General features: G+C 39.3%; 1 protein-coding gene across 1 annotated transcript in view; it reads right to left on the bottom strand.

The window, feature by feature from the left end:
- Positions 1-209: 209 nt before the first annotated feature.
- Positions 210-13,264, bottom strand: part of AChE-2 (acetylcholinesterase 2) — a 224,186-nt gene continuing 211,131 nt past the window's right edge. Inside the window, exons 5-6 of the mRNA XM_017900772.1 lie at positions 6,945-7,102; positions 210-4,163 (exon numbers count right to left, since the gene is read on the bottom strand). Of these exons, the coding sequence (XP_017756261.1) occupies positions 4,039-4,163; positions 6,945-7,102 (283 nt within the window). The 3' untranslated portion in view covers positions 210-4,038. The remainder of the gene's footprint in view (positions 4,164-6,944; positions 7,103-13,264) is intronic.

The raw sequence follows: 13,264 nt of genomic DNA, 5'->3' as shown, positions 1-13,264 counted from the left end.
CGCTGTGTCTAGAATGTCGCTGTGTGGACACCTACATCACGGAGCAAAAATTACACGGGTGCCTTAAAATTGTCTTACGTCTACTTGCTCGACGGCACACGTAATTAGATATACAGCTGCATGTATATTTATATTTATATACATATATAGATCCTATACACGTACATATATATGTATAGATCCATATGTGTGTATACATATATATATATGTAATATGTATATGTATATTTACATTGCTTAATAATACATTTCTTAAGTTTCTATTTTGTTTTGTAACGTGTGTACGAGATTAATTCACAAGGTGCCATTCTTTTCGTGTATACGTATAACTCTCTCCGCGCATGCGCGTGCGCGAATGTGTATGTGTGTGTGTGTGTGTGTATATGTGTATGGGTCTGTATGTATTCTTTTTTTTTTGTTCTTTTCTCTTCGTAATATCTGGCAGCCGTGCGACGAAGCTGAGAAATCGCTCCTTTTTCCCTTTCGCTCCCTGTGTTAACTCCTGTTCTCCCATGCTTCAGGGGTGCACGAACCCTTTTTGCTTTTTCCCCTGCTTTTTTATCCCAGCACGGAAAACGGAAGAAAAAGGTCCGGGAAAACGAAACGAAATTATTTGTTCGTGTGCTCGTGTTTTTTCTTCGTTGCGTTCCTTCCGGTTGCACGTTGGGAGGATCGATAAAAAGTCTGTTCGAAGATGGAGAAGTGTACGGTAGTTGAGAATTGACTCGAATAAAGAAGCTTTATTATTTTTCCTCTGTTCTTTTTCTTGTTTTTTTTCCTTTTTTCGACTTATTTTTAATTTACTTTTTCTTACTTAAAATTCCTTCCTCTTTCTCCTCTTTAATGAATGCTGCCATTTCAGCGGTGCACCCTTGACATTCGCTCCGGCTCTCGAGAGTCGCTCGAGTTTGACCTGGACTCCTCTCTCCCAATGGATAGTAAGATCCCTTTTCTCTCTTCCCCTCTCTCTCTGCTTACAAACGACAGATTATTTCCTGACTGCTAATGTTTTTCGTGTTACTCATTACTCTTGTTTTTTATTTTCATTTTTTTCTTTTTTTGTTCTTTTGAATATTTTCTAGCAATTTAATTTATCTACGGTTACTTCGCTGACTGGTATTGTCATGTTAGCTGTGCCCATCTTGAAAGTCCAGATCAAAGGTGTATAATGATATTTTCTTCGTGGTCCGTGCTTTCCGAATTTTCATCCCCCAGTGGATCCTTTCGCGGATTAACCTGTAGAACCGACGACACTTTCACGGCAATCCAATGGATACTGTTTCACAGGATGGAAAATAATTTGCGAGAGGGTATAGGACTACGGAGTATCGGGTGTAGAGTTTCGAGCAGAGATTTCCGAGATGTCTCGTCCTGTTTCCAAAATGCAGATGCTCTCCATTCCCCTCGCTAGGGAAGATTCGGGTCGCGTTGTCAGACGTTTTCGTCAACCTCGAGGCGACAATAATTTCGACATCGATAGAAAAAAGTGGTGCAGAGCTTGATGAGAAATGATTGTTCGTGTAAAAGACCCACCCTTTAGGCCGTGGAGTTGTTCTTCTTTGTTTAGTAAAGATTTATTGTCGATCGAAAGACGCTCGTCGTTGAAATCGTTCATTTGTTTGCATCCGGAAATGTCCTGGCGGTTCGTTTTTCCGTCTTGGAGCTCTTTCAGAGCTTCGGTCGAAGTGCTGATGCGAAATCATGGGAGCTTCCAACAACGCGACATAGACTATGGCGTGCATAGAGAGCGGACACGCCGCTGGTTCCCATTCCGACCGCGAGATGGCGCTGGTGTCTAAGTCTTACGAATCACTCCGAAGCATCGTGTCATCCGAATCGATTAACTTTCACTTCCAATTTCTCCAGAATAGACCCAATAAACAGCAAACAGACCCGTATGTTTAGATTTCCATCGTATTTTCCAGATTAAGCCGACCAGGTGTCCAAAAGAGCCAAGAAATCGCGACTCGATTCGGTTCAACGGGTACACGGATCGTGGAAAATCCCGAGGCATTCGAATAGGCGCGTATTCATGGTCCGATGTGAAAGAGAGGCGACTTCCGGCGAGTGCTGGAATGCGTCAGCGAGACAGGGAATTTATTTATAACGATCCCGAAGCTCGAAAGGCTGGCAGAAAGAGGCAAGTTTGTCCAATTTCGCGGAGCGGACAAGCGGAGCGTGAATTCCTCGGGAACCTGACACGATCCTTCCCTCTTCTCCCCTTCTTCCTCGCTCCTCTCTCCGCTGCCCTGCCTTCTCCTTGGCCACTTGGTCGTTTTTCGTTTCGACGAGCAAGTGGCACTCCCGGTTCGAAGGTGTTCTCGAGCCACCATGAGGACACCAGTCTGCACTTAACCCGTTGAATTTTCGAGAACCCTCCTTGCTGAATCCTTAAGCCGGTTTTCAATGGTCGACCGATTTGGAGAATCCCGATTTAGAGACCTTCCACGGCTCGATCCGTGTACCGTTTGATCGTCCGCTCGGATCGAGTGTCTCATTAAGGATTTTAGCTTTTCCAGATTCGTTTGCGTTAGTCTCATGAGTGTCAGCCATGTCGGGGTCTCTGGAATATTCTAAACGGAGTTTACGTTGGAACAGTGCATCGTCTCTCGGGCTCTGTCGTAGATTGGATTGGTCTAACTAGGCAGCAGGAAACTACAATGGCTGATAATCTCTAGGTCTTTTTCGGCTTCACGATAATCTCGTCTTTGATCGATTTAGCTAAAGGATTCTACAGGGAGGGACTCTGTTTGCCGAACGCTCTTTGTCTCGACCTCCTGACCAAGAATTCCGCTCATCCCCGGAACTCCCGAACCTGGCACGTCGACTATTTGCAAAAATACTTCAAGGATCTCGGTCGGAATGATTTTCCTGTTTCGACACACTAAAGTTTCCAAAGGCAATTTTACTCGAAAACCCCTGTGCTAAGTCGTTCTCGTGCCGTAACTCATGCAAACTGTTTAAAAGGCAACAACAGGCGAAGAAAGTCAGCCGTTGTTTCTAGATCTGAAGTTCGTGATCGTCCAGAGGTGTTCGAATTCTGGCCGAAGATGAGGAAACGACGTGGTCGTGTTTCTGGAACCGATCCAAGCAACCCCTGATCCTCACGGTGGCTTCGTGGCGTTCTTATGTAAAACCGGAGCACTTGTTGCGTTTTACTAATGAAACTTTTGTGTCACGAGCCATCGATTGCACAAACAGGTGGTTAATAGCGGAACGGCGACTGTTTACGGGAACCCTGGAACACGTTTTTCCCTGTCACGGTATCGATCCGGCCGCGTCCCGGTATTATTTATGCAAATTAGATGTCCAGACATTATCATTTGAATCAGACCAGCTGAATTGCTAGCATCCAGGAGCATTTTTATTCAAATCCCAGTTGCCACCGTTATTTTCTGCCCGATCGATCCCTTCTCTCCTAGCTCCACTGATTCGGACCTAGGTCACCAAGATATTCTCGCGCCGCCAGCTTTCTTTCAGGTCTGTTTGCCTTAACTTCACGGGATTTCTCGTCCTCCCGTCCCGGGGAATCGATAGTCCAACCTTCTATCGAGTACCCAGTCCCCGCTGGAGACACTCGAGCGACGTGTAACTCGTTAGGCTGTCCTCGTTTTCCCGGCAACGGTTCATCAATCTTTCAGCCTTGCCCATTAAGTCGCCGCGATCGAGGCTCTTCGAGGCCTTAACGAATCTGCTTCGCGAACAGGCGGATCTTGCTAATAAACGGCAGGTGACAGACACAAGTCTGATCCCTCGTTGAATCCCTGTGTCGAAACTCCTTTCTAAATCTCTGTTGATTGGAATCCTCTTTTTCTTCCACTTTCTCTTCGTGTTTTTCTATGGGAGGGAGAAAAGTGGTCGTTCGACGGCGATGGGTAGCCGGGATCCATTGATCTACCCAAACGATTAACAGGGTGTTAACCACTAACGAGATCCTGGACCGTGAACGAAGCCCTAATACCCGTGCAACTGTTTGAACCCCGGATTGCCGGCTTTCAGAAGGCTCTCGATCGATAAACGGTCCCCCTTACTTTGCCTTTAAATGACTCTCGACAGCACCAGGATCGACGACAGCGCCGTGATCGCCAGGGAGTTGCCTAGATCCTCCGCACCAGCAGACACGCTCGAAGCTATCGCGCTGTTGCAGGCCTCTGGTGCTGGGTCTGGAACAGAAGGGGAGTGTAACGTCGACGGAATGCTGGGAAAGTAAGGTGATTTGCAATAGCTGGTTGGGCTGGATCCTACTCGTTAACGGAACTCTGTTAGACACGATGCTGGGAACGAAGGGAATTCGCGTGGTGCCCGATAAACATTCCACCGCTTCAGGGCTGGAGGTGCTGCTGACTATTATCGATGTATCGATAGTATACGCTATTAGGCCTGTGTTCCTAATTATGCACACGAGCCTATGAACTTGTATTCGGAATATAAATCTACCGAATAGCAGTGTTACCAGATCTGAAATCCCGACGCTGCTGTTTCACTCGATTGCATCGATCCTCCAGTAATTTCGGGTATTCGAATTCTACGAATTTTCGAGTAATAGGAAAAATAACGAGGAATTTGGAGAGGTGGGAAACTCGTGAAAGACAGAAGTATTTGTATCGACTCTAATTCTCTGCATCACACGAATACTATTCGAAAACTATTTTTAGAAAGTGATATAGCGTGCACATAAATTTGAAATTAGAATATAATTCAGCGATATGCGTAATATTCACAATGCACTTATTATAAACATGATATTAGTGAAATGCAATATTAATTAAAAAATAAAAAGTTCTAATATAATATCGACTTGTCTTCTGTTGCTCGTGATAGCCTTAAGACGATTTTCCCCAGAACTCACTAGCGCCACCACGACTCGTAATTCCAACAAACGTAGTGAAGATACCGTTTAATGGATTTCTACAGGAATATCTCTGCGACATTGATTTTAAGACGATTTATAATTTGAATTCCTGTCTTCGTTCCAACTAAATTACCATAATAAAGTTCATATCGACCAAAGAGCAAATATAGATCAATCAGGGCATCTATTTTCGTTGATAACAATTTCGAAACTTACGTTACAAGATTACATCGATAGTTTAAAATCTTGGAGAATGGTGGTGAGTACAAATACTTCTGTGACTCATTGAAGTTATAGCACATGGGTTGGCTGTTTCCAAGTTAGGCGAAAAATGGTCGAACTCCTTGGTTCTGGCTGGTACGTGATCCGAGAGGTTACCATTAACCTGAGAGGGTGGAAGATCGATCACGAGTTACTCACGCGATTCCACCTTACAGTCCCCTTTGAATACCCCCAGCAAGAGCTTCCTCGAACATCGAATTTTTATTAAAAGAAACGAAGTAATAGCTCCTTAGAGCCTAGTCAAGTGTCCCATTAATTAAGGCCCCTTGGAGATTGGTGGGTGCCCTCTACATCGCGATACCATCGGTTATTTCGTGACTTAACTGCAAAAGTTAAACAGACATTAAAGCCATCCCATGCTTTTTTGAATTACAACGGGAATTCACGGGATCCTATAGGGGAAACCGATCCGATAGATTCGGCATTGATCGATGGAGGCATTCCCACAGTGGATTTGTTATTTTGTGGTCGGACGACTGCCATTTGGCCGGTAGGCGAAGGAGAAAAGCCGGTTGTATTCAGTTTTCCGATATTAATCTGCGAATCGTGAGTGGTCCCAGTCCTCTGTGGTCGGGCCAATTCGCGTGGACCTATGGTTGGCTGGTTTTCAAAGGACCCGGTCGCGATAAGGAGGCTAAGTATGGCGATAGAATGAAAAAGGAGGCGATTTTAATTCCTCGATTTCTTGCTGCTCTCGAGTTCGGTGCTCGTGGACTGTCGGGTCTGTGTAGAACGTTCGTTAAAACAACGAGGTCGTGGGAGAGAAGCAATTTCGTCGGAGAACGCGAGCCAGAAAGGGGAATGGCGACACCGAATTCGATTCGACCAAATACCAGCTTTAATCCGGAACAATCTCGAGCAAACAAACGCTGGGAATTATGCCGGGGAATGCAAAACGGGAACACGCGTGGCTGGAGCGTCACGCAACAACAACAACTGGATAATTGTTGGAAACGTGGAAACATCGAAAATCTCGTGGATATCGATCGAGCCCTAAATTATTTATCATACTCCGGTCTCGTAGATAGGACGCTGATAGTTCCCAGACATAATAATCGCTGAGAGAGATTAATGCGTTAAGCAAACGGGGCATCGATCTTTCTGGTGACATCAGGGTGTTTCGTGGGGAAATAAAAAATAAACCCTGCCGTGGTGATCGAGGGAAGACAACGGTGTAAAGAGTATGATAACGCGATTCTATGAGCGTAATGTACTTGGTATTTTTCATGCAAAAGAGGCAAGAATAGCCGCATTATAACTAAGTCCTGCGAAGACGAGAGTGGCCTAGTCATTAGCACGTCTGACTTTGAAGACTGGGGGTCGTGAGTTCGATTCTTGGTGGACCCGGAAAAATTTTCATCCGCTTTTCTTCGAATTCTTCACAACGCAACAATTAATTCAAGAATTTTTCGAATGAAAAAAAAAATATTCAAAAGGCAGACATATATCGAATTTCAAAATTCAAAAGTTTTCTCGCGACCCTTCGTTCTCTGCTTTACGATCGAATTCTCCGGGTTCTTTGGATAAGTCGTTTGTGTGATGTTTTACAAGAATTTAATAATTATAGGGCAAAGGAAAAAATGATTAAGTGAAAAACGAGAGTTATACAACAGATTTTCAAATAGGGGGGGGAGGGTGTGTGGAAAAAGTTCAATATTATACAGATAATGGAAACCAGAGATATTAAATAGTTAATAGAGTATTCTAATATATGGGATTTTTAAAAAATCTAAAAATATGTAAAAAAATTCCTTTGTATGAAGAAAAAGTGAAATATTTGAAAGTTTCGAATTAAGCTTTCGGCACGAACCTGGTACTCCCTTCAACCTTGGTAGAAACTCGTTCCAGAAAGCACAGTAAGTGGTACGTGGTCCTTTACCAAGACCCGTCTTTTCCGCGTTGTAAATAAAATACTGCGGTTCGTCCCTCGAATATGGCGGCCATTCGGACTCGTAGTCTGTCGGTTTCCTGGAAAATAATTAACCCAGGTTAACAGGTAAGAAACGAGTAAAAGTAGATACTTATAAAATGTCACAGAGATTGGGTTGGGAGATCGGGATTGGATAGTATCGTGTTACTTCAGTTCAAAATCGATGCGAAACGGCCGGGCATCGATTATTTGCTACTTCAGAGCTGCTCTCGATACTTTATACCGAATACATAAACTCGAGTAACCGGACCGACGGAGTTATTTTTCGAATCTAACGAAATTACGCGAAACGTTTCGAGTTTCTTTATCGAAACTCGACTTCAACAAAGTCTTTAATGAAGATCCAGCTTCTGGTTGGCTTAAAATTCCGCACGACCTCCATTGGGAAGGCGAAGGAGGAGTTGGGGTAGCGCAACCACCCGACTGCGCGAATCTAACGCGGCGAAAATCCCTGGGACGACAGGTCGAGCTCGAAACAGCGGAACGAAACGATAAAACGATCGCTTGGTTAAACTTTTTAACGACTACGGGGGACAATGCGTTGAAAACGACGATTTATGCTCTTCTTTCGTATCAGCGCCGGATTAATTGGCGATGTGACGGGAAAATTGCCTCGCAGGTAATTAATTCAAATTCTGCACACCGGACCAAGGCGTCGCTGGTGTCGATAGTTAGCTGGGCTCATTTAAAATTAATAACAACCAACACCGGCTAATAAATTGGATGGCGCCGGTACTATGGCGAGGTGCTTTATTAATTATTGAAAGAGTACGCCTGTCTTTGGTACCACGTTCCCCGTATCAATCAAATATTTACGCGGCCATCTTCCGTTAATCAATTAGCCGTCGAAACAGATCGATCTTATTCCCGTCCATTGACATTCGAACAACAAAACCAATTATGTCGCTGATGTCAAAAGGCAGATCTGTCCAGGGTGTCCCAAAAATCGTGGCGTAAGTAGCCGACATAATGATTTTATACGCAAAAATAAGTCGAAGAAAAGGAACAATATTTTTTTAACAGCATTCAAAATACATTGTTGAGTGGAATATGTACACAGGTAACCCACGCGTACAAACGTCGCGTTATACAAAATAGCTTTAGACGAAATCTAATCTAATCTAAATTAAACCTCACAAAAGATAGGATTACGTTTTGTAAACACGATTTAAAAAAAAATAAATTATCCATTTAACTAAGAAAAAATATTTAGTCATGTGTACATTTAAAATGTGTAGTATTAAAAGTCGCAAGATTAAAAATTTTACATCACATTTTAATTTTCTGATACTACGAATTTGATGCATTGTTGTATATGTGTCGGTAATTACGAAAGTGATTTGTGTCAAAAGTTTAATAGAAACGAGTTTGTCGCTTGTTTTGTGTGACATTGATTTATACTGTGATGAAATAAAGATTAAATTAAAAAAAAGATTAAATTTTAAGCTTTATCGTAATTAATTTCTTTAATTTATAATGTATATGTGCTGCAAATATTTTGAAACGAAATATAGGTAATATATTTTGATTTACTTTAGTCGCGTATACATATAAAACGCGTAGTATTAAAAATCGCAAGATTAAAAATTGCACAATTGTGATAGAGGAATTTCAATTATCAATTCGTTTCTATAAAAGTAAATTCTACAGGAATTATCTAATGCAAATTGCATATTAAAATTCACAGTGACAAATTAATGTTGTTAATAACAAATTGTTCACAATGTAAATTTATAATAAAAATGAAAAAAAATTAATTAATAAATGATTATTACTTGATTATTACTCGAATTTTTCACATTCATATTAAAATGTATATATAATTTACAAAAAGTTTATAAATTATTGTTAGTAACAAATTAATATTGTTAATAACAAATTGTTCACAACGTAAACTTATAACAAAAGTAAAAAAGTTAATTAATTATTAGTTATTAAGCCGGAAAAATAATAATTAATGGAATCGATAAAGTTCGGAAATTTTCGATCGGGGTGGGGAGTTCGGCCGATCGGAGGTTATATAAGGCGCGACGCGACGCCGCACAACTTATTTGTCAGTTCGACTTCGGAAGTGACACGTCTAAATTTCTAAGTGCGCGGAAGGGGTGGGGGGTCCGAAATGAGGTTGGGACTATTTACCCCATCTACACCTCACCCCATTAAACAATTTACTAATAATTTTTTTTATTTTCAGTTATTAATTATTTTTTTCTTTCAGGATTTAATTTTTTCTTATTTTTTCAGGTATGAATTATTTTTTCGAATTTCAGCTTCTATTTCTTCAATTCTATTTATTTTTATTTGACAATTCGAATATTTCGTATAATATTCGAATGTCTCATCGTTGGTTTGTTTCTGTCTCATCGTTGGGTTGTTCATATCTAATTGTTGGGTAGTTCGTTCCATTTGGTTCATCTTTGTCGTTTATATTAGTTTTGTTTTTATTTATTATCCTGTTACTAATCCGTTTCCTTTCAGGTTTCTATATTTTTCTTTTCCAGATTTTTCAGATTTTCAAGACATCGTTGGCAGACGTGCAGTGCGTGCGTTTAGACCTAAATAGTTATAAGCAGTTATAAGATAGATCGCTAGTCTAAGTTTCATGTGCGCGCCATCTTTATAAAGGTAAACTACCTAAGTTGGAGCGAAATATATAAATTCGCTATCTTTGTACTCTTATCCCTCTTGTTTATCAAATGGAACATAATTGTTCTCGCGATAATCACGACTGTTCTTAAATACCAATTAGCCTACGCGAGGTGCTCTCGTGTACTCGATAACTGCATGTTTTGTAAGTCATCCAAATGACTCGTTCCGACACCAACCCTCGCCTTTGCAGATATTTTCGTGTTATATACATCAGTCGTCATTACCATTAGGTTAAATTACATAATTTTTTTCGAGAAGCAAAATTTGTTTTTATTCATTTTTCCCTGAGAAGTATGTAAATCATATATTCCACGATCAAATTAACGATAAATAAATATTTTTTTAAATTGCGACATGTGATCCTCTTTTTCTTGTAACCACGGATGTGCTGCTGGAGCAATCAGACAAGATATCTACATGAAATTTATCAAAATGTACTTCCAGACGGATAAAATCATCTTGACCTATTTTTGAAAATTTTGCAGCGACAAAATTACGTTTATAATATACACGAGATTAAATCATAGATCGGAATAGCATTGATAAGCTAATACGACTAAGATTCTCAGAAATTGCATAACTGTAATAATTTTGAAAATACGGAAATTTTCAAAAAAGTTTGAAAATTCGTCAGTATTAAAATAATATGAATTTACATAATATTTTATACATAAAAATTAATTTAAAATAATCTCGGAAATTGCATAAGATGTATTATATTAATTTTGAAAATTCGTCAGTACTGAAATAATAATAATTTGTATAATTTTTTATACACAAAAATAAATCTATTTCTTTGCAAACTCTTTTCTTAGAATTATTAGTACCAAGAAATGTAGTTCCTAGGACTAAAAACCAAAGTTTAGTGTAGTCTAGAGATAAGGGGTGAGGGTCAACGATATATGAAACCTTCTTCATAGAAAAGTTTAGGTTAGTCGCTAAAGGGAACTCGTGCAGTAAGAATATACCTTTCTAAAGAATAAACAATATAAAATTATATAGAAGACTTGTTCCTAATTGTTTAACCTATATTCTAATAGTATTAATAATAATAACAATAATAATAATAATAATAATTCGTGTAATAACTATGATTTTTGACTCATCGAAACATTCCATTTTTGTTCACGTTTGTACGGTTGTCTCAAAATTCTTGCAAGATTTGAATTTTGCGTCACTTGTACGGTGAAGTGTTGCCAATGAGAAAAAAAGACAGCCTGACAGCTGATAGTGCAGGATTATTAAAAATGAAGTGCTACGTGAAAAAGCAACGCGTCTTCATTGTTGAGCAATATTTACAATTTTTTATTAAAAACTTGTTTTTTCTATCAAAATTGTTTCTTACGTGAATTTCGGGACACTTGACATTTATAAACATAAGCAATATTATCTGGCTCCTTTCATTATTGTCATACTTTTTATGTCCATTTTTAAATCACAAGTCAAAAATACATATACATGATCCTTGCTTAAAAAAGAATTTTATTCCATAACACAACCATAATATAACCACAACATCGTCTAAATTCAATAAAATAAATATAAATTGAAATGAAAAGAGAGACCAAAATAAAAGTTACTTTTAAAGATTTGATAAAAAGGAACTATTCATAAAAATGTTGATTTTTGAGGAAAATTCTTAAAAAATAATTAAAAATTCTAATTTTCACCTGTTTTGATTAAGAGTAACCATTAAAAGTGATCACAATTCTCTTGGATTGCAAATATGCGCTGGTAACTGTTTTTGATTACGAATAACAATTATAGATGATGGAAAGTGGTTTTGGTTACGAATAATCATTATCATGTTCGTGGCTTCATTTTGATTGTTCATAATTAATATCGTTATTTTAGCAACATTTTACCTCGTTGCTTCTGTCAACTGTAAATTTTCATCGTCATTATGTCATTACGTATAATTGGTATACACGAGCAGTGTAAAATAAATGATAGAACTTGTTAAAAAATAAAAGGTGGGAATGTTTACGAAGAAAGAATGAAATAAAGAATAAAATCAGATATTAATAAAATAAAAATAAGATATACCACGTTTCCGTATTTTTATATTTTTATTAGATATTTATGATGTTCGAAATAAAATCCTGGTCACGATAATGATTATTGATTTTGCAATGATAATCCGTAACTGTTATTCGCAATCAAAAATGACCTCTATCATTTATTATAATCATTTGCAAATCAATTTTAGTCATATATAATAATCACTGATAATGGAACAAGCTTTTAATTATTTATAACGAATATTCCTGACTAAAATCATTTAAAACCAGATGCAATTATTATGTCATATCCCATTTTTGGTTATGATCTCCAAGTCTAAATTTGTAATTAACATACGAGTATATAGCTGACTTACTAACTCAAATTTCTAAAAAACGATGGTTTAAACGAAAAAATATTCTTCTTTTTCGACACATGTCCCCATAATTACGAAAGTGGTTTAAGTCCTATATTTCTTATTTCGAGATATTTAAAGTAACATAAACAAATAAATAAACAATAACATGGTTACCTAACAGACACTGTCACGACTTTTGAGACACCCTGTACAACGAAATAGGAACCGAAACTTGTGAAGAAAATTAATCAAGCGTTACTATCAAGTAACAGATCCCGATGAGTTGATAATCGTCGTATTCCCACCACCAAAGAGAAAAAAGAAAAAAAAAAATACACCTCTGTAACTTGATGGATGATAACCACTCAACGCGTGACATATCGGCCTCTTTGTTGCCCCGACGCCGATAAATAATTCTTCAGTTTCTGTTAACCCAGATTGAAAGGCCGGCCCGCGAAACGCATCGCGGTCTCGTTAATATTTGATCGCAGTCGTCAAACACAACGACACCACGGTTCCGGAATTAATTCACTGGCCGACTCCTCGTTCGGCCTCTTCGTCACTGCCCCACCCGTAAGAACCTTCGGAAATTATTAAACAGCCGCGGATATAGGACCCGTGGTCCTATTCTCCGTTGGAAGAAGAAATTCTAAAAAAGGACCCCGTCCTTTCCGGGATTCTGGTCCAGCAACCCCGTGTAAGGTAGCCAGGGACACGAAAGATCAAGCGTGCCAGGCATTTGTTGCTGCCTATTCTCCTTTCACCCTTCTCCAGGTCCGAGGAAATTCTTCAGCTCCTTATTCAGCCTGGCTGTGCCTCAAACGAGGCCAGACGTGAATACGAAATGCAATTTTAAGCAACCGCTACTGCGACGTGGTTTTAAATAACCAAGGGGAGGATCGACGCCTACCAGAGGCAACCGGATGAACTTTGGGAAAAATGTCGAGGCATAGAGACACGCTTTTCCCTGGTCCAACTGGAGATATCGAAACATCCAGTGGAAGCATCCAGCCTCGGACGAATGGCAAGAGAGAAATAAAGGGTGTGGTGGCATCATTCTGGCTCTCTCCAATAGATGGATTCCTAGTTGAAGGGTCGAGGGCTTTCTAGCAAGTCCTCGGTTAAAATTCACCGTTTCCTATATATACAATTTTCCAACATTCCAATAGTATCTCCGCCTAAGGCAGGCCTA

This window comes from Eufriesea mexicana, unplaced genomic scaffold (genome assembly GCF_001483705.2).
Source record: "Eufriesea mexicana isolate 0111107269 unplaced genomic scaffold, ASM148370v2 scaffold1369, whole genome shotgun sequence".
Taxonomy (NCBI): domain Eukaryota; kingdom Metazoa; phylum Arthropoda; class Insecta; order Hymenoptera; family Apidae; genus Eufriesea; species Eufriesea mexicana.
The sequence above is the reverse complement of the archived record's forward strand: the minus strand, read 5'-3'. Positions and strand labels throughout refer to the sequence as shown.